Here is a 27,290-nt window from a genome sequence, read left to right as displayed (position 1 = left end):
CTATTTTATTTAAAAAGAAAACAGAGGGCACAGCGAAAAAAATTGTAAAACCCATTCCAAATTTAGTCAAAAATTTTCAAATACAAATGAAAAGGAGATGCATACATAAGTAAGTACTTTTGAATATGAGCTATTTCTATCAATTGATAGCAAGCTCATCGGTATGAGGCCTGAACTTTGTCACAACTAAGATTCCATCTCAGCAGCTGGAAAGTCAACCTCAACTGTCCTGACATACTCTGAGCCCTCGCATAACGCCTCAATGTTGCATTTCACTGCTTTTTAAAGAGTTTATTTTGGTTTGAATGAGGGACACCTGCATCTCGGCGTCAGCCAACACTTTGTTTTTTGAGCTCGAGCACCTTCAAAGAGACGGCGGTATGCTTCCTTTCCCGTTAATTCCTCAGTGCGTCGGTCCTTTCTGTTCTCATCCTCCTTCTGCCACGCATTCACCCCATGGACGATCATTTGAAGGATCCTCTTGGTCAGTTGTACAGTCAAAGTCCGATTTTTCGGACTCCCTAGGGGCCGCGAAAACATCCGAAAAATCGAAAAAGTGAATGCATGTCTTTATGCCCTTAAGGGCTAAAATCGACACAGGCGCGTCCGAAAAAGCTCTTAAGGCCTGCCAGTACACCTTTTAAGCATATCGGTGCTCGTACTGTGACAGGAGACGGGGGTGCACGCGTGTATAATTAAGAAATACATACTGTGTCCCGTGACAATTGCCCCTTCCCACGTTTATCCTTCACCGCGTAACACTGCTGTAGTAAGGCAAAGCTAACTTTTGGAGACCGGCACTAGCAACGCGCCGTGCTTTCCAAGCTTCGAAGACAATCGCGAGGGCGACAGAGGCATTGTCAGTGCCATTGCCGACAACGGCGAATTTTTTCAATGAAAAACACGGTACCGAACGGCAAGAAGCTTAATAGCGAACGTAGAAGCAAGTAGGCCTACCGTTGCCGCGGTGGTGGCTACGGCTGCCAACGGATCTGCGTGCGAGAGTGCCGGTTCGAGGCGGCGAGATAATTGCAATGGCGGCGGTGGTGGCTTTGATTAATGTCATTTCAGACCTGCAGTCAGGGCAATATACATTGACTATATGGAGTACGTGGTGGTGCCGCAAAGCCGTGCGAATTATCGGGCATGTTCGAAGAATCGGCCGTATGGCAACTCAGTCGTTAACTACTCTGGCAATACCTCGTGCCGATGACACGGCGTCAATGACGATTCGATGCAATTCCTCTGCTACTGGAGCCACCATTAACACGCCTTTCTTTCCCTTTCAATAAAGTTACAGCAAATTTTGCTTGATAAAAGCACAAATTCCCTGAGTTTTCCCTGAGTATTTCCAGATTATTCAAATTCCGTGAGAATTCCCAGTTGGTATACACACCCTGCAAAATATACCCCCAACTTGTGCTACTTCTTTCCAAATGGGGTTAAGCCTGCAGGTTTGATATCTCTTAGATTAAAAAACAACCATAAATTCATGAAGAGAAGTTCCATAAGTGAAAGTTCCACTGGCACAGAGTTGAAACGTCGCTGAGATTCATGAATTGAACAAAGGAGTTGCAAGGCAAACAAAACAGCTCCCACAGAACACACACACCCTTCAGATAGCCCTGCAAAATCTGTGCTCCTAAGCAAACGTTTTGCAAGTTTGGCCAACATCACTGAACTTCGGATTTGTGTGTGCACCATAAGGTAGTGTATTACAGGCTGCCGATGTTGCCAACCTCTCTGAAGCTGCCGCGAAAAGCCTCGTAGTGTATGCCGATGCATTTCCCCACTTTTGAGCAGTATATTAGTATTTACGGGCTATAAATTAAGTAAAGTAGCCACCAACGACCTCCGAAGTCCTGAAAAGTACTAAGAAAGATGTTTAATTCATATCGTTCACAAGCAGTCTGTGAATAAGACGAAATAAAACAAAAGGGTGAATCAGGTGCCTGCAGCAATTTTAGACGCCAAATAATTTGCTTTGTGTCTTAGAGGAGAAAGAGTGCCAGATTGAGCGCCGGATATATCTGTCCCGACGTGGGAGCGGCCCGCTGCATGCTAGTGTGCACCCTAAAGGACCCTAATAAAGTTTTTCATCCATCCATCCATATCAAAGATTCATTTTTAAAAATGAGATAGTCTGGAATATTGCTCAACTCTGTATAATATAAACTTGATAACCAAACTTTCGCGAACCACTTCTCGCCTAACATACGCCAAGGCAGATGCTGGACATGTTGCATTAGCTCTCCTGTATGAGGCTGGGACAGCCGCACACAGTGCCACCACAACCAGATCCCCCCCCCCCACCTCTTTTTTCTTTGTTTAAATGAATTACACAAAAATCAGTTAAACAATGCCTACAATTTCTCATAGACAACAGGATTACATATGGCAGGCACCCTGTTGCTATCTAAAGAAACCTTGTATCTATTGGGCTTTAGCCAAGAAAACAAGGTATAGCTGTACTAGTATTACTAGTACTATGTCAGTACTAGCATAGCTGTACTAGCTACAGCCCTGTAAACATCAAAATTATGTGCACATTTTAAGACAACACCTGGTGGATTTCTCCATTTACCCTGTCTGTGCACTTTGAGCTTTGATGTAATGCAAGGTCAGAGACTCCATTGAATAAATATGCCTTGGAAAGAATAATTTTTTTAAAGGTGCTTTCGTTTAAGATATGAAGCGGTTAAGGCTTGGGCAACTCTGAAGAACCGCTGCTCCGAATTTTGTTTCATTTCTGAGCACAAAAATGTTTAGAATAGCGGGCTCACAATAAACAATATCTCCTATACTGTGTAGCAAAACATGACGCTTAAGAACATATTACAATATAGTAACAGTAGGATCACTATGCAGGTTGTGTGACCGTGGTTTGATAGCTTAAACAGGCAGGCCTCCTGCTTCAGTCAAGGCTTTGCGATTGCTCAGTGCACGCAACGCAAGCCATGTCCATTGACCAAGGGAAAATTTAGTACACTATCGTTAGGTATACGCTCTAAAAGCTGTAGGATGATTGTTTTTGACATGTACAGCACATATGTAAAGAAACTGCTCAACAAACAACGTTGTGGTTTTCGAAAACCCTGTGTGGCGATGTGCGCCGGTGCAGGGCTATATGTAGTGGGGCCCCTTTTATTTCTTGTTTATATTAATGACATTCACTTAGGCATCAACTCCGATATGTGGCTCGTTGCAGATGACTGCATTATATATAGAAAAATTAAGAATGAACATGATGCCCTAGAACTACAGGCCTATCTTCAACGTATTTGTGAATGGTGTTCCATGTGGAATGAATCTGAACATGTATAAGTGCATCCATTTATGTTTTACTGATAATAAAAAAAAATTGATGCAAGTTACTACATAACAAACAATACTTTAGGGTTCGGTTCCCACCTGCGGCACGTTGTTTTTTCATCCACTTTAATTTCCATTAATTTATCATTTCTTTATTTCATTTATTAGGAACAAGTAATATCCCCTATGCTGTCCTTTGTGTCAGTGTTTGTTGGCTTCTTATGATACGACTAATAAAAATCGGGCCCCTCGCTTAACCCCCTTTCTTCTCATTGATTACATAACGAGGGTCTCAAATCCGGCAACATTGATGCCTTCAGGTTGCGTATGTGGGTTTATTGACCAGTTGCCTTCACCCAAAAAGATCACGTTCTCGTGACGCCTGCGGCAAAAAGGTCGTTCCACGTCCGCCGCGAAGGTCTGCGAGTGGTGGCACTGGCTAACACTCCGAGGGTTCTACTAGGACACATAAATACCCAAGAAAGTGGATGGGAAAACAGTGCCGCGGTAGCTCAATTGGTAGAGCATCACATGCGAAATGCAAAGGTTGTGGGTTTGGTTCCCACCCGCGACAAGTTGTTTTTTCATCCACTTTAATTTCTAGTAATTTATTGCTTCTTTATTTCATTCATTAAGCACAAGTAATTTCCCCTATGTTGTCCTTAGTGTCAGTGTTTGTTGGCTTCTTATGATATGACTAATAAAAATCGGGCCCCTCGGTTAACCCCCTTTCTTTTCGTTGAATGCTTTAGGTAAGAAATTCATTAATATTTAGGTGTGCTGCTGTTGGGCGACTCCTCTTGGAAGGCACATGTGGACTATGTGGTTGCCAAAGCTGCAGTAGCATTGAATTCAAAAAAATTTTAAATGTGCAAATTCCAACCTCAGAAGCACAGTGTACCTAACATGTATAAGACCTACCTTAGAATATGCCTGTAGTCTCTGGGTCCCAATCTGAAATATGCCTGATCAATAAACTAGAGTGAGTGAGTGAGTAAAGACTTTATCTGAAAACAAGGTACTGATGGATGACCTTGTTGTTAGGCAGCCACGAGCCCCTGGGCCCGGGCGGCTTCTTCAGCTCTCTTGATGACCTTGGCCTGCAAGTCAAGGTCGGAGCTGAGCAACACATCTCCCACTGCTCAGTATTATTTTTTTCGCGATTTGTGTGATTTTCCACTGAGCACGACCACATAATATGGAACAGATCCGCCTTTTTCTTACAATGGTAACATGTATTAGAGTATTAGTCCAGGTAGTAGTAGTGATAGGCTACGGGGTTGGGGTAGGTGTGCATCTGAAGTCATCTCCAAGCTACTTCTTGTCGCTTGTTAAGCTATTTGTGTGCTGGCGGGTACACTGCCCTGGCTAACCTGTAGTGCTGAGTTATTTCCTGGTAACTGACCATGCGATCCCTCTCTGATCCTAGTGTGAGCTGTCCGGGTGCTTGGTTGGCGAGTCCTCGAGCGGCAGTGTGGGCGGCATCGTTTCCGGGTAGGGAAAAGTGTGCTGGATCCCAAATGATCTGGATTGGTCGTGGGTGTTGTTTGGCGTCTAGTATGTGTTTTACGGGAGCCAAGACCCGACCTTTCGCAAAATTGCATACTGCTGCTCTGGAATCGCTCATAATGTAATGACAATGTGTGGAGGCTATTGCCAGAGCAATAGCCGCCTCTTCCGTTGTTTCAGAGCTTCTGGTGCAGATTGAACCACCAGTATTTGACAGTATTTGACCTGAGGAGTCTACCACTGCAAGGGACATACAGTTGCATTCTATGCATTCTGCTGCGTCAACATAGACTACATCTTTGAAGGCGTGGAATTCCTGATGTAGGCCTTTGGACCGCTCGGCCCTCCTTTCCTTGTGGAATTCTGGGTGCATGTTTTTAGGGAGTGTATTAATTTTGAGATGGCGCCTCTGATCATGAGGAATGTCTACTTTAGTGCTTTGCATCAACTCATAGTTGATGCCAAGATTCTGGAGGATGTTTCGCCCGGCGGCATTCTGAGCTAGCCTTTCGTATTGAGATATAAGGTGTGCTTCCACAAATTCCTAGAGGGTGTTGCGCGCACCTAGGGCTAGCAATTTAGCATTGGCCGTTCTTATAGGTAGCCAAAGAGTCTCTTTATAGGCTATCCAGATAATTCCCTCTATTGAGGGAATTATCTACCGTACCTCTGCTTTGAGGCAGAGGTACGGGGTGATGTAGGTTATGCAGCTGAGCACGAAGGCTTGTACCAACCTTATGAGATTGGCTCCTTTCATGTCAGAGTGTCGGCTGGCAATTCTTGAGATGAGTCGCATCATCTGTTGAGCGCACGCTTCTAGTTTATGAATTGTGTTGCCATCACACCTGTGAGCTTTCATGAAGAGGCCGAACACGCGGATGGTGGTCACCACCAGGATCGCGCCTCCTCCAGCTCGCACAGTGATTTCTGGGGGTGGTGCAGTGTTGGATTTGCGGTTTGTAGGGGCTCTGAGTGGAAAAGTTCCAATTTTTGTGGGGAGCAGGCGAGGCCTTTGTTAGTCCCATACTTTTCAACCCTGTCTACAGCTTGTTGTAGCATGGTTTCTATATCTTCATCGCTACCTTTAACCACCCACAGGGTGATGTCGTCAGCATACAGACTGTGGTGTAGATCTGGAATCTGATTAAGTTGTTCCGGTAATCGGATCATTGCTAAATTGAAGAGGAAGGGGGACAAGACTAATCTCTGTGGTGTGCCATGACTTCCAAGAGGGATCTTGTCCGATTGTAGTTCTCCTATTTTTAGTTCCACTGTGCGGTGGTTGAGGAAATCTTTGATGTAGTTGTACGTCCTCTGGCCTACATCTAGGTACTCCAGGTTCTCCAGTATAGCATGATGCGCTAGGTTGTCAAAGGCCTTTGTAAGGTCAAGGCTCAGGACAGTCCGGGTACCCTCCTTGGATATGTGGTCCAGAACTTGATGTATAAGCTAAAGCATGATGTCTTGCGTGGAACGTTTAGGACGAAAGCCAATTATAGAGTTCAGGAATAGGTTGTTGTCTTTCGCAAAATTGTGGAGGCGGTTAAGTATGACATGCTCCATGAGTTTTCCTACACACGAGGTCAGAGAGATCGGGCAAAGTTCTCAAGCTGTAGTCACTCATCATGTTTAGGTATGAATATTATTTGTGCATGCTTCCATTGCGAGGGGATAGAACCTGTTTCCCAACAGCGGTTGAAGTACTCTGTTAGGGCAGTGATAGATGCGTTGTCTAGATTTCGGAGGATTTTATTTGTTATGCCATCGGGGCCTGGTGCAGATTTAGTTCGGAGTTTCAGCAGACGGCTCGTACTTCAGCCTCTAGAATAGAAAAAATTCAGAACAGAGCCGCCAGGTTCGTCTTCGGTAGGTACAGTGAGAACTATAGTTGCACTGAAATTAAAAAAGAGTTGAACTGGGAATAACTTTCATCATGCCGAAAAGAAATGCGGTTAAAACTTTTATGCCATATATTTAATAACAAAACTGGAATTGATAGCGAAAGTTGCTTAAAATAGCCAAATTATACATCTGGACGAACTGACCACAAGTACAAAACTGGGGAATACCAGGCCAAGACGAACCTGTATGCAAATTCTTTTTTTTTTTAACTATCGCTCAGTGGAATCGACTGACATATCTGACCAAGTGTGCAGTGTGAATGAAGAATTTTTTTTTCCAAGCTTGTAGCCCCCCTGCTATAATGCCTTCAGGCTAAGCGGGGAAATGTATGAATAAAAAAAAATTTATTGTGCTACAGCAGATGCTGAGGCCTCCAGACACATTCAAGTTAGCTCAGATTGTAACAGGTATTTTACAAAAAATGTTTCACTGGCGATTACGATACTCCCTAATGCGAAATTTGGGCGCAGCTCTGCACGTGTTTTCATTTCGCGATATATGGCAGGCGCGACTGCCTCGCTAATCTGGCGATCGCGAGAGGCAGCGCGTGAGTGACGCGTGGGCGCGATTCTGAGCAGCCTCCCCAGACACATCCCAGACGACGCGCGCTATCTCGTAGCAATCGTCGCCGCACTAGGCTTTTTTTTCTTCTTGCGCTTTCGCCATACCCTCTTCCTCCGCTTTTCTCCTCGCGTCTTCCATCCCCCGCTGCGCTCCGCGTTCACTCTGAACTTTCGCTGTGCTCGTTCGCTCGGTTACACCGACGCTCGCCGCAGGAACGGGTGCCTAAGAGCTGCACTCTAAAAACGTACGGCAGATTCAACGCGCTCGTTGAGATCTTTTTCTTGAGTCGTTTCAGTTAAATCCTACGCAAATAGACACATGATGCGTGCGAATGTATTTTGTTTCGAACTTTGTTTAAATCTTTTGCATGGACCACCCGTTGAGCGTATCCGGCGAGATGTTCTTTGTAAGTGTTGTCCTGTAAATGTTTTCCCTCTCCATGCCGCAGCTGTGTGGGAGAGCTCCGTATACACGGCGAGACGCCGAAGCCAAACGGGGAAAAAAGGCTACAAATTCACGCCAACATACAACGTCTGAGCAAGTGTTATGCGACAGCAAAATCATGATTACAAAGAAAGCACTGCCTGCAGGATCCGCGGTGGCGGCCTGGTCACGTGACCACATTAGCGCTCGAGATCCCTTTAGCGGCGGTCGCCTACTTTGTATGAGCTCTATCTTACCAGTACTCACGTACGGGGCAGAAACCTGGAGGCTTACGAAAAGGGTTCTACTTAAATTGAGGACGACGCAACAAGCTATGGAACGAAGAATGATGGGTGTAACGTTGAAGGGATAAGAAAAGACCAGATTTGGTGAGGAAACAAACGCGAGTTAATGACATCTTAGTTGAAATCAAGAAAAAGAAATGGGCATGGGCAAGACATGTAATGAGGAGGGAAGATAACCGATGGTCATTAAGGGTTACGCACTGGATTCCAAGAGAAGGGAAGCGTAGCAGGGCGCACAAAAAGTTAGGTGGGCGGATGAGATTAAGAAGTTTGCAGGGACGACATGGCCACAATTAGTACATGACCGGGGTAGTTGGAGAAGTATGGGAGAGGCCTTTGCCCTGCAGTGGGCGTAACCAGGCTGATGATAATGTTGCCTACTTTCCTCCTCGCCCGCTCCTTTCGTTCTCGTGCGTGATAGCATCGGAACTGATCGGAATTCGAAATACGCCACCAGGATCGGCCCAATTGGGACGCTGAGCCGATCCTGGCGCCCCCCCCCCTTTTTTTTTTGCCTTTATCTCCGGGTTTGGCGTCGGCGTTGTATGGAATTCTATTGCCGGGTATACGTACGGGGCTCTCCCACACAGCTGTGGCGTGGAGGGAAAACATTAACAGGATCTCTGTATTCGGGGTCGGCCCAGTTTATTCGGCAGTAAACCCAGCACCGACCCACACTAAAATAAAAACTGGACAGGTAAGCAAGCAAAGAAAGCTTCGCTTTAATGTGCTCGCTGTAAGCGTCCCGATTAAGTGTGTGGGCTCGATGACTTCGCGCGTGACGTCACGGCTCAAAATGCGCAGGCCTTGCGTTATCAATGAGGTGTTGATCGCGGCGCCCATCGGTGAAGTATAAGGCGCGCTCACTATGAGCGAGTGGGAGAGAAAAAAAAAGCTTTATTCAGCAGTTAATCGGAGTTATGGCAGGTCTGGGTGGGGCCCTCAGTCCAGGGCTCCAGTGGCTCTTGCGGCTCGCTATGTCCAGGAAGGCCAATTGGCTCCCCCGATCATCGCTTGCTAGCAGTGCCTCCCACTGCCGTACGAAGTCCGTGACCCTTAGAAAAGGTGAGTTGACGCGTTGCTTGGCCTAGCCGTACATTCCCACGTTATGTGGGCCAGCATGGGTTTTGCGCCGCACCACGGGCAGGTGTCCGTGTAATATGTCGGGTGCTTCTTGTGTAAGAGGTTTAGGTGTGGGTATGAATTGTACCCCTGTCACACTGGCCGTTTTAATGCCATTCGAATAGAATGACAATTCACATCTAATGACATTATTCGGCCTCTACGCAGCGATATTTAATGCCATTATAATTGAATGTCTTCTGCGATAGAATGACTTCGAGAAAGTCATTCGCCTTCGCATTCGAACCGAATGTATACTCTCTACCCCACAGACTGTAAAATATGATATTGAGCATGCGTAATTTGAGATGCGTTCATGTGAAAATGTAAATAATTTTGCGTGTTTTAACGTATATATTATTTCAACGCGAGAACACCTGTACGGCAGGCTGTCACAAAATGTTTTTACCCTCCACCTCAGTGGCGTCTGGCCGCCGTCGCTTTACGACCGGCTTTACTATTGTCAACAATCAGGCGCTCCAAGGTTTGGCAGAGTCTGTTCAAAGCAGTGCTCGTCCCTTTGGAAAGTCCAACGTTCTCGGTGTACAGTGGAAGCGCTCGCAATCACTGCTGCAACAGCGAACGCGTTTGTTTGAATGCGCTGCTCAATTTCCTGACCAAGTCTTACTTCTGCGTCTATTTCATGCTCAAGCCTTTCTCTCTTATTAAAGCGCTTTGCTCGCAACGCAAAGTATACAGCAACTAAACGCTTTACCTGCTGCAACTGATCGTCGTTGTTCAGCGCTAGTCTATTCAGCGCTGTCATGTCAGCCATATTGCTTGTGTTTTTTCACTGAAGCGACGCCTCATATTTATTTATTTTTTTAATAGGTTAACCTTCCTGCTACTGTACTCTCCTCTTCTTCAACTTTTCTGGCGAATTTCTTTAGAATTAAGCGTCATCGATATCACGAACGAATGACATTCGAACGTAATGACACCATAGTAATGACGTTAGAACGTCCAGTGTGATTGCGACGCCAGTCTTGGGCATGTCTTCTATTTAGTTTGGAGCGCGGAGGGCCGTAGATCCGTCTTCTCCCTCTGCTGATTCTCTAATATGTCCAAGCTGCTTATTTTATCACGGGATATGGATCCCGCCTTAAAGTAGGTTATTAAGCGAATAGCTTTCTTTAGCTCTTTTGCCTGCTTTCGTGGTCGGTGGTTGGACTTTCACCGCCATCGCAATTCGGCTGCGTGAGTTGCGAGGCGCGTTCGTCGCCGAATGCGAACTATGATAGCAATTTGAGACGCCGTCTCACCTATAGGACCCGTGCAACTGTGCTGGTTGACGGCTCTGTTCTCTGCGGAGTTACGCAGTGAAACAACAAACGCTACCTACGTATTCCCAATGCAACAAATATATGCCGTCAAGCGCACCACTGCTTTCATAAAGCGAACAGCATTCTTGAAGCGTACGTGCTATGCGCTTATATTAACAATCATTGTCGATTATTTCCGCACTTTATTTCTTTTATTTTTTCGCCCTCAGACTTGTTAGTACGTCACCTTGAAAGCTTAGAAAAGAGTTCACCACTGACTTGGAGTGAATTTTCCCTCAGTTGTTCTGGTTGTTACTAAAATGCGCATTTCTTCCAAACAGTTGTTCGTCAGTCGGGCTTGCTTGTTGACAATACGGTAGACGGCGCAAACACAAGACAAAACACTGGGCATAGTTATGTCGGCATTTGTTCCCTTCCCACGCGGGCGCCGGCCCAGTGAACACCTACATACACGTTTACAAATTAGCTGCACGAATCCTTGCACAAAAACAAAATCAAATAACTGTAACGGTGTGCTGTGGAAAAGGCGCAGATGGTGTCGGCCAAACAAACCCACGCAGGAGAGAAAAAAAAAAACTTCGAGAGTCTCGAATGTGTGGGAGGAAGAGGAGGTTGCTTGGGAACAAGGACTAGTCGCGACACCATATTACCTAGCTCACTGAAGATGCTATAGCAAATACTGAGGGAGAACTCCAACTGGCATGGCATGTCCAGTAACGACCATCGCAATTAACACGCAATGGTTGTGGAAAACAGCGATACAACGTATGCAAGTAATGTTAGACAGTTGGTTGCTAGATGTCGAAAACGCCGTGTTTACGTGTTACTACGTGTTACGTGTTAAAACGTGTTACCTGTTAAAACGTGTTACTGGAGCAAATGTCTGGTTGTAGTGTAGTGTCTACTATTTGTACCGCATGAATTTGCGCTTAGTAAATATATTTCACGAATGCCCCACCGAAGCCTGCCATTGTTTGTTGTATCTTTGCTTCTTTATATACCCACCGAATATTGTGTTGCGCTATCCTAATACGCAGTACCTTCGCCTGTGCAACGTTTACCCGTAACGTGCCAACCAGCGTACAGGGGGATGCGTGACGAGATCCAAGTAGCTATATGCTTTACAGAAAAAGGAATTTTTGCTGCACGTATAATACGGCGTCGATCACGTTGTCTTCGAAGGCACAAACGGCAAGTGGTCTGTAGGTCCCCGCAAGATCCATATTTCAACGAGATTCGATCAACGAGATCCGAAACCAATTTACACGCGTTGCGCAGTTATGCACCAATGCACGGCTTTACCATGCATTTCAAGGCCAGTGAAGCGTGCGCATCCAACGATAGTAGTTATGTGACATTATGGCTGCGCTCGCGTCACTTTGTGCCTACAACGTTTCTCAGTACTGTTACCTTGTAACTCATCCTTTCGAGTTCAGGATTTAGTCGTTTCGTTGCCTGCAGTGAAAAAAAGAAGAAAGAAAAACTTTCGCTGCTTAGCTCGAGATCGCGGATTCGAACCCGGCCGCGGCGGTCGCATTTCGATGAGAGCGATCTGCTGAAACGCTCGTGCACTTAGATTTAGGTGGTCCAGGTGGTCAAAATGAATTCGGAGCCCTGCGCTATATAGGCGTGCATCTAATATCGTGGCTTTCGCACCTGAGGCCCCACTATCTTTTGTCTGAAAAACCTGGCTATAATGCACAAGCTTTACTTCATCCTGCTGTTCTTACTTTGTACCTACCGTTTTTCACATATTGTGATCAACATACGGCCTTGAAAGGTAACGATAGACCAAGCATGTGTTGATAGCGAGTTCTCTGTGTTCTGCGCTTTCGACACTTCATATCAACGAGGACCCCTGCTTTGTTAAGTGCAAACACGCGCTCTAGCGCGTAAGCTTTCGCATCTATATACATACCATACGCACTGCGTTCGTTGCGATATCGAGCCATGAGATGTTCCACCCAACCATATTTGCCCCAGAGGGCACCGGTCTGTCTGGCCGTGACGACAGCGTGAAAAAAAAAAAAATCAATGGGGCACTCACCCGCGCGGCGGCCACATCGTGCCTCTGCAGTTGCTGCTCGTAGTGGTCACGCAGGTCATCGAGGCGCCTGTGCCAGAGCTGCTCCTTCTCCTCGTAGACCTGGATGATGGCCTGCTCGTTGCGCTCCAGAGTCTGGCGCAGGTGCGCGATTTCCGCGTCCTTCTCGCGCAGCTGAGCTTCCAGCTCAGCCACGCCCGAGTCGCTCGGCGAGGGCGCCTCCTCTTCGGCCAGCAGGGCGGCCGAGCTGTGGCCCGAGTCGAGCACGTCCAGCATGGCCGAGCCGCCGCCACTTGAGGAACGTGACGCCGCACGGGCCTCCTTGCAGTCGAAGTGCGGCATCGACTGGTGGAAGGGCACCTTGCATCGGGCTGGGTGGAAGGCGGTGCGCGTGCTCACGGCTGCCGACCGCGGCTGCCTCTCCAGCAGCGGCGCCGAGTGATGACCCGAGGGCCGGCACTCAGACGCCAGCAGTATCCGCCCGTCGTGCAAGTTGAGCACCGAACTCGAGCTCGAGCATCCGTCGTCGACGTCCGCCCCGTGGCCCCAGCGCACCACCGCCCGGAAGGCCACCGGCCGCACCACCGCCGGGTTCTGCGCGTGTCACTGCAGTTGTCGCAAAAGCCTCTCGTGCGCGCTGGCACCCGTGATGCCTCAATGTCCAACAGCGACTTCATGCGCGTTATTGCCATTGCTGAGGATTATTCCTTGCGCACAGACAACTATGTCTACATGAACGCGCCAGTGCTGCGGCACGTGTCACACTGGCTTCTTAATGTTTAAGAGCTTCATCTGCACTGCGGTTTCGCGTTCCCGATCGCCTGCCGCACCAGGTGCACGTATTAGGGACGTAATAATTACATAGCTTCACTCTGCGCAGCACTGCATGCGACAACAGTTGGACTGGAAGTGTACTCACTGCGGTGACCAGCACTCCGCTGACGGGAGGTAGGCGAGGCGGCGAGGCCGTCATGTCGTCAGTGTCCATGGACCACGAGAAGGGGGTGCCCTGGAATGGAGCAAGGGGTCATCACCACAGTCGGCAGCGGTGCTCGGAGCCACATGGTGAGTAGCAGCGGCTCGCTGCGGCGCCTCGATCGCAACAACAAAGCGAGCCGCGGAGACGGCATGTCGCTGCCAGACGCGCCCCATATTTTCCTAGCTGCTGCACTTTCGCCGCCGCCAAACTCGTTCTTCGAGTTCTCCGGCAGACGTCGCTCCAAGGCCAAAGGGCAGCTGCTACCCGCCGGAAACTCCTGGCCGGCGCTTCACCCCCCTTCCCGCTGGCACTGCTCGTCATGTGCGGCGGCCACTTCCTAGTCTGGCGGCGGCCGACAACAGTAACCGCCCCGGGTTGTCCCTCCGGCGGAGGAGAAATCCCGACCAGTTCCGCGGTTGCTTTTGCTGACTGGGTCGGGCGCGGCACCTGCGCGTGCGGTCATCCCCGCGCGGCGGCTAATGACTGGCTGCCGAGAATCGCTTCGAAAACGCGCATCGGCGACGCGCGGGTCCTCGGCGGTGGCAGCGCGAAGCTGTCCGTGAATCGGGAAAAGCGCGACAGGACCTTGTCGCACCCAGCTCTCGGCGTTGAACAATGGGCATCCCGCTCGTACAGCACGTGCGTCCGGAGCGTCGCGGTGTAACCGACTTTAATCATACTGGGACACCACAGAACTGACCCCTCTTCTAAATCGAGTGCAGTCGCCGGGGGCATCAGTGCAAATAAATAGAGGTCTCGGCCGAATCACACTGCCGGCACAAGCGTGACCAGACCACCCCCGCCATTTTGTCAGACTGACGAACTCGACGGCAGTAGCGGGGAGCCACGCCTGGCTTCCACTAGCAGAAAGCTGCGCGGCAACAATGGCGGCCCCTCGGTTGGCGGGCGTCGCCTTGCCCGCGCGTCTACGGAGGCCATGCAAATCACGGAGAGGCTCGCCAGATCAGCGTTCGCCCGACCTCCAGATTTCATCGCGCTCGTTGCGAAAATGCCTCGGTGCAATCGCAAGTGCTCGCTGCTGCTGCGTGTCGGAGGCAGTACGCACTGTCCCTGGCTTTCTTCATCTCCCACTCGGATGCACGCGTGCAGTGTGAGCGGCCAAACGATCGAGAGCGGTTGCAGATGCACGTCACCGGGCCGTCGTCTGGTTGACCTCGGGCACATTAGTGGGGCATATGACGCCACAAGCGCATTGACGCCACTCACTTGGCCCGACGTAAAGCGGGTAAAAAAGACGGCGCCGGAGAGCCAAGCGCATATCGAGGATGCACAAACGGCGGCATCAGATAAGCGAGGATCGCGGAATAGAAGACCCGGCAGACATAAGATGCAAAAATTAAAAAAAATAATAAAGACCGGCCAAATAAAAAATGAAGCCATTGAGGCCAGCTGCTTCGTGCGACGGGAAAAGGTAGAGCGTGACCAAATAATTGTGTAAATTACGTTTCACAGTCGACCCAAATTGAAATGGTAATTCAAGTCGAGAATCCGCATAACACACTGCCTGCTGCTGTAGAAACATCAGTTGACAAATGTGGCAGGGCTAGCAACATTAAAAGGAAATATCGCAAACAGGGGAAATAGTTGAACGGAAAAAAATATATTGGCTGGCGCGCACAATCTGTCTCGTGCGGCACGTTGTAAACGGAGCGAAGTGTGGCGCGACTGCGCGAGAGGCAGCACGTGGATGACGCGTGGGCGCGCTTCACAACAGCCGCCGACAGAGTAGACAGACCTACGCTCATGCAGCGCTCTATTTCCATATATGGTATTGGTGGACGCGCTCGCCGCATGCCATCGGTAAACAGACGACGCACGCTACTTTGGCGCCATCTCAGAGAGTTTTAGTATAGCGTAAAACCCTTGCGTTAGCGTTAGCGTGCGACGCAACGCTAACGCAAAGAAAGACTGCACTGCGCGGCACAAGGTAGTGTTTTAGAATAGCGGAACGGAGAAAAGCGTTAACGTTAACGCAAACAAATACAGCGCCATCTAGATGTAAAGACACAAAGTACTGGAAAGCCAAATCCACACGAAATGTCGAGCTTATCCAATGCCGAATCCGCAAGTGTGTCCCTAAGTCAAGCTTATCGAAAGCCACAGTCGCTGCGTTAATCACGCATGTAGGTGTTTGGTTCGAGCGTTGTTTTGTCGAGAGTCGCGAAACACACCGATTAATCTTGGCATGCCGCGATCGAGTGTTCTGTGGGACCCATATTACGTGTCCTTTTTAAGTTGGGATGACATAGACGCCCTCATGCTTCGGGAATGAAAGCGACCGCGCAGGTTCTACGTGTCCTCAAGATCCACTCAGCGTCGAAGCTATACCGGAGGATACGTTTCGCCGGCGATTTCGCTTCCAGAAAGCGGATTTCCCACTTCTTTCCAATTTTTTCCAACGGACGCCCACCTTGACGTCCATCCGAATGGGTTCAAGGCGAAAACCTCCTTCACGAGGTTCATATCGTCGTCGTTGGTAAAACGCACACGCATTGTGACCACAGCACCGACCACACTACTGTGTTTTGCCGCGGAAAACATGACATGCATCGGCTCCACATGCGGCTTTCCACCAAGCGAACGAACGAAATACACTTGGGCGCCATCTCGAGGCGGCTACAGCAAACATTAGAAAACCCATAGAGTTGTTCTACTAACTCCATGAGCAAACCCTCTAGTTAAGCCTACTGCCCGGCTAATCGAGAACGTATATCGCAAACAACGCCCATTTGTCACCTGTGCGCCGCTGCCGAAGCATCATCACACAAATCTAAGGCGAACACGAGCATTAGTGGGGTAGGATAGAGCCTAGCAGTGCAGGCAGACGACTCGATAGATCCGAAGCGGGCTGCTCTCACTTCGACTGGCGCCGCCATCTTGCCGTACGTAAGGCTCCCCTTGCGTGCGTTAGCGTTCAACGCTAAATCCTGAAAATAGCGTACGTACGTAAGAGCTCCAGCAGCGTTTACGTATAGCGCATGCGCAGTGTGGTGCACGCAACGCTAACGCTAACTCTTTGCGTTTGCTGCTTTACGCTATACTAAAACTCTCTCTCGTTGCCATCGTCGCCGCAAAGCCCGTCTTGCGCAGCACTACGCTTTTCTTCCTGCGTTTTCGCCATACCATACCGTTTTCGCTCCTCCGCTTTCTGCCTCACGATTCCGCTGCATCCTCCTCCTCCGCGTTCCTCCTCGCGCTCTCTTCGCTATCGCCGTCTTTCATCCGCGTTGGCTCTCATCCTTCGCTGTGCTCGTTCGCACGGTTACGAGGACGCCGCAAAACGACGCCGACGCTCGCCGGAAGAACGGGTTCTCGACCTCGGCATTCGCATTTCAGTGGATGTCTGATGCTAAAACGCCCGTGTACAAAGATTTCAATGCGCGCTGAAGAACTAGAGCCGGGCAAAATTAAAACGAATCTCTCGACCACGGTGCTTGTTCCAACTCGTTTCTGCAGCGCAACAACCAGTCGCCCAGTTGAACTGCACAGACTGCGTCCGAAACGACGGACTCCTGGCTTCGCGAAGCCTCAAGAAGTATGCGGCAAGAAGCTCGCACTCGCGAGCACTGGCAGAGTGGGACGAGACACGTTGGCTGCTCTGCGCCCCCTTCTGTTCCACCACAGGAAATCTCCATCAGCGAGGGGAAAGGCTGTCGTCTCCGCGACACCGCTTCCTCGCCTGCACTCGCGCGCGCCCATAGTCGTGTGGCCCCACAAGGTCGTGTGGTCGATTCTTCCCAGCTGCTGTGGTCGCATTTGAAGACTAAAGGGTGGCAAGGAGACGGGAAATCGTGCGGCGCCACAACGTATTCCGCCGCACTCGTCAACACGTGTCCCACGCTACTCCCAGGCCTGTTCCGATGCCGACAATAAACTAAGAACGCTTTTTTTTTTTAAATCTGATCTCTCTTGGTGGTCTACACCTGGACAAGCCTGGATATAGGTTACGAATTACACGATTAAAAGAATTTAAAGGATAGAGCGAGATGACTGCTCGTTTCATCGCGACGCGGATACAAAGCCGTAGCCCCTCTTCTCTAATCTATGCAAGCGACATCCGAAAGGAACGACCGCGATTTCACAAATGACTCAGATATTTGCGCTGGATGAATTAAGGCGTATTTACTCTCACGCTTCAGTGAGGTGCACTGAAAAGGGAAGGTCACAACTGTTCACTCCCATGCTCTCAACTCTTTTCCTTCTAGTACCGGAAGCTGCTGCGACCGTACATAGGTGCCACGTGTGTCACGAACGCGCTGGCCATTCTTGGTGGTGCTGATGTACAGCCCCTCCTTACACACTTGGATCTGCGTTGGGTGCTATTTCTGCTTAGAAAGAAGGAAAACGGAGAGAGAGTCGTGTTGTCCTCTGCTTGGTATGACAAGCACAATGGAGGTGCTTAAAGGTGACCAAACTAAGTTTTCGTTTATAGCTGAAGTATCACACACATAGACCCTGTGGTACACGTTGAGTATTCAGCCATCCTTACACTTCCTGTGTTACCAAAGCGTCAGCCGATCGCCCCGCCCCTGAACAGAATGGTGCCATACTTTTTGAAGCGGGGCGCAACATTCACAGCCACATAGCCCGCTTGACCTCAGGTTATACTACATCTGTCGCAGACTATCATTTTGCCTATTTCTCCTTGATATTTTCGTTCTTCGTTAAAACCCATCTATGATTGTAACGACTTCGGTCCTATGAATGTTCTTTGCGTAAGTTGGACCGTATCCACAGTAGTTTTACGAGCGCTTCCTCATTGGGCGGTCTTCGGGCGCTCTCCACTCACGATAATGATTGGCGAGCGGTGATGGCCATGCAGATGCGGGCGGCTCATATGTAGGGCAGGTTTTGTGAGTGCATGCCGTGAGACTGCTGGTCATGTCGGCGTAGCTGGAAGATGCGTCAATGCGCTGTTTTGGCTACAAACGTTGCAACTAACCCAAAAAGCGCACTAAGTTTTACTATGGCGCCTACCGATGTATACTTAATAAAGTCGTTCCGCAATCTACATGCACCTCGTAGCGCTGTGTCGCTCATTAAGGCGATCCCTCCCTCCCTCTCTTCCTTCCTTTATTTCCGTCTTTCTATAGTGGCTGCGGTGAAACGGAACGGGAGTACGGGGTGGCGCGTCGTCGCAAGCTATCTCTGCAGTTGGTCGCCGAGATGCCATTTCAGCGACACACTTATACGCGCAGTGCTTCCGAGAAACGAAACCGGTGGAGTGCAGGAAGGGACGGCGACAGTCAGCTCCGCGGGGAGTGGTTTCGCGCGCGAGGGGAGATGCAACGACCTGACTTGCCACTCGGCGAGAAGCACCGCCGAGCACATCCACCGGAACCAGCCGGTTCCCGAGAGACTTGCACACACGCCAAGTCCACGCTGTTCTCTGTTCATTTCGCGAGCGAGCGCCCCAACCCACCTTGTAGCTTTCTCAAGTTCCTTCGTTTCTCTTAGCGGCCGGCATACACTCAGTTTCCTTTTCTTGTTCATTACTGTATACCATGCGGCGCAGTGCCTGTAAAGTCACTTTCACTTGTTCCTTCCGCTCCTTTTATAAAGATTCAAAAGTATGAAAACGACATTTCTGCAAGCAGCTTTCCTTTTCTCGGTTTTCTCGATGCATTTCGCTGAAATATTTAATGTTTTCCAGTGTCCACAAGAGGCCCTCGGCGCCAGCAGGTTCACTAACAGACGAAACCTGCCCATTTGCAAGGTCAATTATGACCTCTACTGCGCGCGAAGAGTGCCGTGAACAACAGCGTGCGCGGGGTTTGACGCCGACGAACAGAAAAACGCGGGCGTCAACAGAAAAGCCAAAATATATAGAGTAAAGTGCCTAACGGTGCTTCGCGAAAGCGAATGAGCGCGGATTTCTTAAGGGCACCATAATGTCGGCGCAATGTCTACGACGCACTTCCGCTCTCCTTCCGAAACCGACAGTAATCTTCGACGCAGCAGGTGAAACGCTCGCGGTAGCAGTCTTGGTCACGGTTACAAACGCCACTTCTAGCGCGTCCACAATGAGACTCGCGCGGCTCCTGCCGCTTCGGAATAGTTGTGACCAAGTTAATGAGAGGTCGTGTATTGAAAAGAGCGCGATACTCCTGACAACTCCACGGATTGAGTGTAAAAAGGGGGGCCCTGCTCGCTATCAGACGGAACACGTTCTTCACGCTACAATATGGCGTCACGTATTTCGGTGTCGTTATTCAGCTGATGAATCGCTTCTCAGTATCTAACTTTCCGATGTTGCCTTCACTTAGTCCATCACCGCCACAAACCCGGTCATCATTTGGCATTGTTTACTGCACCATCTCACCCAACGCTTTCCAGTGTCCGACGCCAACGGCACCACGTGAACCACACGAGATTCGTTCACACGAACTGACCGTTGACGGGTCGAGTCGGATGTTGGGCTGGATCAGGTCGAACGAGTGAATCCGCCCCTCGAAGGCAAATTGACCCAACCCGCCCCGAAGCACGAGGTCGCGGAATCGAATCCCGGCCACAGCGGCCGCATTTCGATGGGGGAGAAATGCGAAAACACCCGTGTACTTAGATTTAGGTGCACGTTAAAGCGCGAGGCGCACGTTAATCCGGCGTCCGACTCGCGGGAACGGCAGTCGGACTCGATCTGTTTTGCCGTGGCGAAGCGCCGGATCGGACGCCCGGCGTGCGACAAACCGGGCAGATTTTCATCTTCTTCATGGCTTGGGTGAGGGAAAGTACGCTTATTCTGCAGCCCATACGGGAGGATTTTCGTCGCCCGACGCGTCCGGCAACCGCACCGTCGTTTGGCCGCAGCCAATGACAGCGCTGCTGGTATGTGACGTTCTCTGACGTTCCCTCTACAGAGGCGGCGCCGGCGGGCCGGTTTCTCTTTGGTTTCTATAGCTTTCTCGCGGTAGTATTTTTTTTTTCTTGCTGGCTGAAGTTTGTTTTTCACACAAAATAGTTAACAGTTACGTAAAATTATCTCGAACGTGTGCGTGTTCTGCAAAGCAGCGCTTAGTACGCTAGTACTAAGCTACTGGCGGGATCGGGAGCCGCGATGCGAGGGCATTTCGCAGGCCGACAGCACGCACCGACCATCTGCTCGCTTCGCTTGCACGTTTGCCCTTCGCAACGGCTGCGTCGAGTAAACCAACTATATTTAATTACGGGCGACCCAAGTGAACAGTGTCAATCGTTTGGCAGAAATATGCGCTCTCCGACGAGCTCTGGCTACATCGCAAGCGCCGTCGGTAACGGCGTCCGCCTAGCTAGCCCAATACCAGCCCTATCGCTGGCTGTCAGCGGAGCCGTCAGTGAACAACGCGCCGTCGTGAAGTGTGCTGTCATCCGCAGGGGTATAACTTTATTGACAGTGTTCGCGTAAAGCGAAGCAGTGTTGTGCAGAGTTGTTTATATTGTGTTTCTCGACGTGGATGTGGCCTTCTGAGCGTACAAGCTGGGGCGCTGGATGTGGGCGGGATGCACGTACCGTGTGTCCCGAATCGTCGTATGCCGCATGCCGGAGCATGCAGCGCCGCACGTCGGATCGGACGCCAAATCGTACCGTGTGTCTCCTGCTTAAAGAACCCCAGGTGGTCCGAATTTCCGTCCCCCACTACGGCGTGCCTCATAATCAGAAAGTAGTTTTGGCACGTAAAACCCCACAATTTAATTTGTTTTAACCCGCATCGACATTCTCGCGGCACGATTTTCCGGCGCTGACATAAAACCCCGACAAACAAATTTGGGCAGGAGAAGGCGAAAGGAGCCGACTTTGTCGGGTTAGTGTAAACATATTCACAGCAAACAAACAAGCATTCTAAGCTGCCTCGTTCCAGATACCAGAGGGTGGCGCTGGCACAACGAACGGCGGAGCAGTCCATATGGTCGGCGCTTATGGCTTCGGAGAACCAGGAGCCGCAGCAGGGCCCCACGCCATCAGCGAGTCAGGCGGACACGCGCGCAGTGTGGCCCAGGTATTTTTGACAGAAAAGCGTACGTTCGCGACCCCACCCTGTTTGCGCTGCAGTTGATGCGGGCCCAGCTGCCCACAGTATAGCAGCAGTGCCGCCAAAGCATCGAGCCGGGGAGTGCACTTTGCCAGCCCGACGGCGTCGTAGGCGCGCGGACGTCCTCCATTCGGGCTTCCGTTCAATTGACTCGTCGTCGCGACCTGCTCGAATTCCCTCCAGTGCTGAGCTGACACACGCGCTCGAATCGAATGAGCGCTCATGTCGCGGACGCACGCGCCGATGGCTAGGAGTCAATCAATCATCGGGGTGAAGGGCACCTCACCGATTCTCCGCTCGCGTGAGGTCGTCGAGCTCGCCTCATTTCTCGAAGCGCAGCTAAATAATGCAGACCCAAAGTTAGTGAAGTTTGCGGTTTTGATTCTCTGAAAATCCCGCCCAATCGCGTAGCCTGTTGCCTACAGCAGAAAAACTCGCTGCCACTATGCATGTGCACGAGAAACAGTGCAGTGGTTGTGGAGAGCGACAGAGGCGCCGGGAAGTCAACCAGGCTTAGCTCAGTTACAGTTAATGGCTAGCCTGCACTGGGGGAGAGGAACCGAAAGATGAGAAGTTCACAGTATGGTCAGACACGCACGCAATGAAGCGTTCATCAGTTCGTCACAAGCGGCCATATAGGCTGTAAAATGTTGCCTGCGTGGTTTCGCGTTCCGAAAGAGAAGCAAGGCGTTGGGACTGATACCACATCTCCGGCTCCTGGTCTCAGCGGCTACGGCGTTCTGCTGCTAAGCACGAGGGCGCACGGCCGAATCCCGGCTGCGGTGGCCGCGCTTCGATGAAGGCCGCTCGGTGTACAGAGCTTTGTGTTGACGTTAAAGTCCGGTTAGTCAAAATTAATCGGGATCCATCGGCTCCGGCGTCTCCTCGTAGTTACTCTGTTGCTTTGACATAAACACAATCAATCAATCAATCAATCAATCAATCAATCAATCAATCAATCAATCAACAGTAAGTTAACCCCTTTAGCTGAACTCTTTGGTAAATTCACCCCAACGTCTTTGCTTGCAGGCTACACTCCTCTTACACACCGCTCTACACTAATATCACCAAAGAGAAGTCTTGTTCGTTCAGGCCACGATTCATAGTCTGATTTTATCGCCGGAAAAGAGCCAAAGTCATCAGCTCATTTCGTCGCGTGCTGGTTGCGCGCACGTAGATGTCATTTCGAGATTTACTTTTTTTCTTCACATGCATTCAATCACTTATACTCAAGACAAGTGCGTGTGTGTTTTGAGAAAAAGCTTTTTTTTTTTTTCAGAACTCGCATTCTCTTCTCTAATAGTTTGATTGAATATGATAACGTGTACACAGATTATTTCTTTCTGTATAGGGACAATATGTGCAGAAATGTGCACAATAAAGAATGTAGGAACATTCTGTGTAGCTTTCCAGGGAAAAAAACTTCCAGAATTACAATATTAAGCGCGTACGCAAGCGTCACAGTAAACTTAGTGACAGCAGAAAGACATCCGTAAAGCGACCGGAATGTTTTTGACGCAGCCTTAAGAAAGTCGTACAAATTTCCTACACGAGATACCTCGTCACAAGTACGTTGCAAGAAATCAAGAAAAAAGGTTCGGTTGACTGGCAGGCTGGCAAACAAAAATAGCGCAGCACTGCAGACAGACAAGACGCCAACCTTGATAATCAGTGCTGGTATCAGACAACGCTTGTTTGGTCGTAGTTTCACGGTCGTCATGAATAGTTACACGTCTCTAGTTACGGAAAGCAGTCGCAGGAACAGAAAGACTTTTTATAAGACAAATTCCTTCGTGTTTTTCTTCACTTTTCTTATGGCCTCTCTCTCTCTCTCTTTCTTTTATTATTATTATACTGCTACTTTGTTTAGACTCCGATATCTTAGAAGCACGCAGTAACCGTGCCGTAAATTTATGCTCAATCAAAAAGGTCTCACAAAGCGCTCTCCGCGTAGTTCTGCGAGAAATTCATACTCTGCGCAGCCACGGTTCACAGACATAGCAGTACAAAAGCAGAGAGCTAGTCGCGAAGAGTTCCAACGTACTCTACGGCGCTCTCAGCAATATATGGGAAGCTAGGGTCTCCGCATTCGCAGTGTGCGGGCAATGGGCGCATGTCGACGATAAAGAGCAGTGAAGCAATGCGAAAAGAAAATGTTACATTCGTTTGAGTCATTCCTATTTTTTTCATCGCACTCACGACAGGGGGCTCCTCAGAACAAAGTAGAATTTGTTCAACCAAAAAAAAAGAACAAAAAAAAACGGCCAATTCAATCAACCCCTAATAGCTGGGGTATCGATTATATACTCGTACAATCTACAAGCTAATTTTTTATACCCAATTCTACTGTTAAATCTTGTAAGCTGTCTATGTTATAATTGTTCTCGTCGTGTTGTGAAACATGATCTGCTCCTGCGGCTGCAGACCAATCAGACCCCCCCCAATCTCCTTCGTGTTCTCAGAGGCCCCTGAAGTGAATGCAGAACTCCTAAGTGCGAGACAACAAAACTGTGCGCCGGCGAGCAACAGTGGCATCGGAATGGCGGCACACCCACACAGGCCGCCCCATGCACGGTGTCTCCTTTGAGCTGCGGCGGGTGTCTTCCCCGAACCCGGCCAACCGCTCTTTCCCGCCGCCAACGTCCCGGCAAGGCTGCCTGCGCGATGCGCACCTGCATCGCCTCCTCTGGCGCTCCTTTCGCGTCGAGCGCTATGCGCGCCGGACGAGCAACGCCAACCTCCGCGGCTCGGCCGACACCTCGCTCTTGTGAGAGGCAACATTCGCCGTGGCGATTGACGCTGCGCGCGGCTGACTGGAAAGTGGAGCACGCAGATCGCGATATACGTACCCCGAGTGCACGCACGCCAAGCACACGACGAACGACGCCTGCGAAAAGAAAGCGCACGCGTGTGGCGCGCCTCCGTTACCTCCGCGATGAGCAAAGAAAGGGATCGCGCCGCGAACCCCGGCTGCACTGAAACGCGGAATCGAGGAAGTGGCTCCTTTTGTATTCCTCAGTAAATTTGGCTGTGTTCCACATCTAAATATGCGAGCGCGAGATGACGGAGAACTGGACGAAGAAACTAGAGCAGTTTTGAGAACTCGTCTCCTGCAGATGCGGCACCGAGAACGGATATTTGTGTGTGCTGCGTTCTTTCAAGCTTACAGCTTTTTTTTTTTTTTTAGTTAAAAGGGCAGGGCACACTTTTCTGACGACGTCGTCGGATCTGCAGTCCCGCCAACAAAGTTAACTTTCAAGACCACGGCAGGAGACGTATGAAACCGTTTCCGCCATTTTGGTGGAGTTAACTGGAAGCTGCCGTGGCCACCCCGGCGACGCGGCGCACTTCCAGCAGGTCCGTGGAGCGAGAAAAGCGACCGCAGTCCGTGCTCACGAAGCGCGACCCTGCTCACACTCTGCTGCGCCGCCAGAGGAGGCAACCCTTCCTTTCTGCCAGCAGTAACACACCACCACGTTATTTTACCGCGGCCAGGTGTATCATAGTATATCGTGGCGCTTTTCTCGCCCTTCCCGAGAAACGCGCATTCGCTGGGGCGGTTTCCGTGCCCGCCAGGAAACAAACAAAAAGGAAACCGGGAAAGAAACCTTGCGCTGTCAAGAGGCGCGGCGGAGCAGAAAGCAGCCGAGACGACGAGTGTCCGGCGGAGCGCGCGGACGATCGAGTCACGGTGCGAAAAGAAAAGCCGCCGCGGCGCAAGGCGGGCAATCAGCCGGGCCTCCGCCGCATTCGCAGGGGACACAATCGCCGGGCGCGCGCCGGAAATGGCCGGCAAGGAGGCGGCCACTCTAACCTTGGGACCGGCAACGGAGCGGCCGTCCATTAGGGCCGCCGCCTGTGTGTGTGTCTTAGCGCCGGTCTCCGCGCCAGCCAGGGTCAAAACCCGGCAAAGATCGGCCGCGCGCGCGGAACTGATAGCGCGCATCTCGGACCGGGCCGCCACTTATAGGTGCCGTCCCGACGTCGCCAACCACTGCCGCTGGCGAGCTACATGCGAAGGGAACGCACAGCTAGGCTGGGGCTGGCGACTCTCGCTGCTCGCCGGGGCTCCGATCGCCAGAGGAGGACCCTTCCCTCGAGGACCAGCGCGTGGGCCCGTCTTTCACGGCGCTGGCGGCCTCTCCCCAATCTCTCGGGCCGCACTGAAATGCCAATGAGCGCGGATTAATTTTCGGCTCCGTGAGTGTCGCGGCCAACGAGACAGCCCCCGCCTTCGAAGCGGCCGGACGTTCAATGTGATTCGGGTGTAGCACCAAGTGTGTCAGTACCGATTGTTTTCGGACGTAAAAGCTAACGAGGGTAAAAATAATAATAAAAGCGTCATTTCGAGTGTCGAACCGCATATGCAAAAAGCGCACGCAGACAAGCAAGTGCATATGTGAAACAGTTTGTTAGTGTATACGATACTTTTACTGTCCTGGCGAAATGGGTTTCCTTATTTCTTTTTCCGGGGTACGAAGCTCTAAGGAATGTACGGGCTATAAGTATGAAGGGGGGGGGGGGGTGAGGGGGGTCGATGTCGCTGTTGCAGGGCCTCGCTCTACAAGCCAGCGCGTGGCGTGGCTACGGTGTGCCCGCAAATTACCAGTGCAAATTTACACGTCTGGAAATTTACACGTTTCTTTCGCCGTTGTCGTTGGAAATACACTGCTGTGCAACAGAACACGGGAAAAAAAGCACACGTGCTCATTCATCAACACGTACAACCGCGTTTACATTTCGCTTTGGCGTGCGTCTTGTTAACCGGTGCAAATGGTGTAACGCGCTTGAGCTCAAATTTGCTGCACAGGTCAGCATGAAATTATATCCACAATGTCTTGCAATCTCTCTAAACAACCTTCTCGCTCCACCAAGAAAGTCGCAACATCGTCGCAAGGTACTGTATAAAGATGACTCGTCCACATGTTTACTAACTTTTCTTACGGCCATAAACGTGCACCTAGGTCCTTGACGATGACGCAGCTTGCATCACAGCGCGCGTGTGACATTCTTAGCAACTCCCATTCTTCTGTGACAGCGTGTGACATTCCTAGCAACTCCCATGTCAAATCTTTAATATTATGAAGGATCTATTATTATTATTATTATTATTATTATTATTATTATTATTATTATTATTATTATTCGCACCCTGCCACCGGTTATTGAATGACGATTTAAATCCGAGGAGGATGTGCGTTACAGACAGCGCCTTTCTGCGCGGAAAATGCATTGTTCTCGCATACTTGTCCTCGCATACTCAGTCAGGTTCCGGCCACATATACACAGCACAGGGTTCCAGCGGCCGCAGTGGCATTTCCTAGAGAATGCGTGCACCCACCAAAGCTCATTCGAATTAGAGAGTGGGTTCAAAGCTCGAGAAAGCAGCCCGGGGCCTGCACAAGGGTTCCGCGGGTCGCGTGCTCGAGATTCCTGCATCATGTCACCGCGCCGTTCATTAAACAGGTACTATATAAGCGCTCAGTGTAGCATATAGTTTCACGAAGACGCCGACACGACAGTCCCTCATCACACACACACACACACCATATATATATATATATATATATATATATATATATATATATCTGTGTGTGTGTGTGTGTGTGTGTGTGTGTGTGTGTGTGTGTGTGTGTGTGTGTATGTGTGTGTGTGTGTGTGTGTGTGTGTGTGTGTGTGTGATGAGGGACTGTCGTGTCGGCGTCTTCGTGAAACTATGCAGAGAGCTGATTTTCGACTGTATACCTTTTCCAGCTAGCCCCAACTGCAGTCCTTAATTCAAAGCCCCGCACTTTCCGCGCGCCAAGGAGGGGGGAAGGC

General features: G+C 50.2%; 1 protein-coding gene across 11 annotated transcripts in view; it reads right to left on the bottom strand.

Moving 5' to 3' along the window:
- LOC135900578 (leucine zipper putative tumor suppressor 3-like) overlaps positions 1 to 27,290 on the bottom strand; it is a 218,167-nt gene that overhangs the window by 7,689 nt on the left and 183,188 nt on the right. For 9 of the 11 annotated variants that reach the window (XM_065430074.1, XM_065430055.1, XM_065430045.1 and 6 more), the window contains 2 exons: positions 13,384 to 13,473; positions 12,468 to 13,058 (listed from right to left, as the gene is read on the bottom strand). In XM_065430074.1, the coding sequence (XP_065286146.1) occupies positions 12,468 to 13,058; positions 13,384 to 13,452 (660 nt within the window). In that variant the 5' untranslated portion in view covers positions 13,453 to 13,473. Of the gene's footprint in view, positions 1 to 12,467; positions 13,059 to 13,383; positions 13,474 to 14,143; positions 14,467 to 14,907; positions 15,045 to 27,290 lie in introns of those variants that run through there. The other 2 variants (XM_065430064.1, XM_065430093.1) reach the window with 2 other exon arrangements.

This window comes from Dermacentor albipictus, chromosome 1, assembly GCF_038994185.2.
Source record: "Dermacentor albipictus isolate Rhodes 1998 colony chromosome 1, USDA_Dalb.pri_finalv2, whole genome shotgun sequence".
Taxonomy (NCBI): Eukaryota; Metazoa; Arthropoda; class Arachnida; order Ixodida; family Ixodidae; genus Dermacentor; species Dermacentor albipictus.
This window is presented reverse-complemented; position numbering and strand designations above follow the sequence as displayed.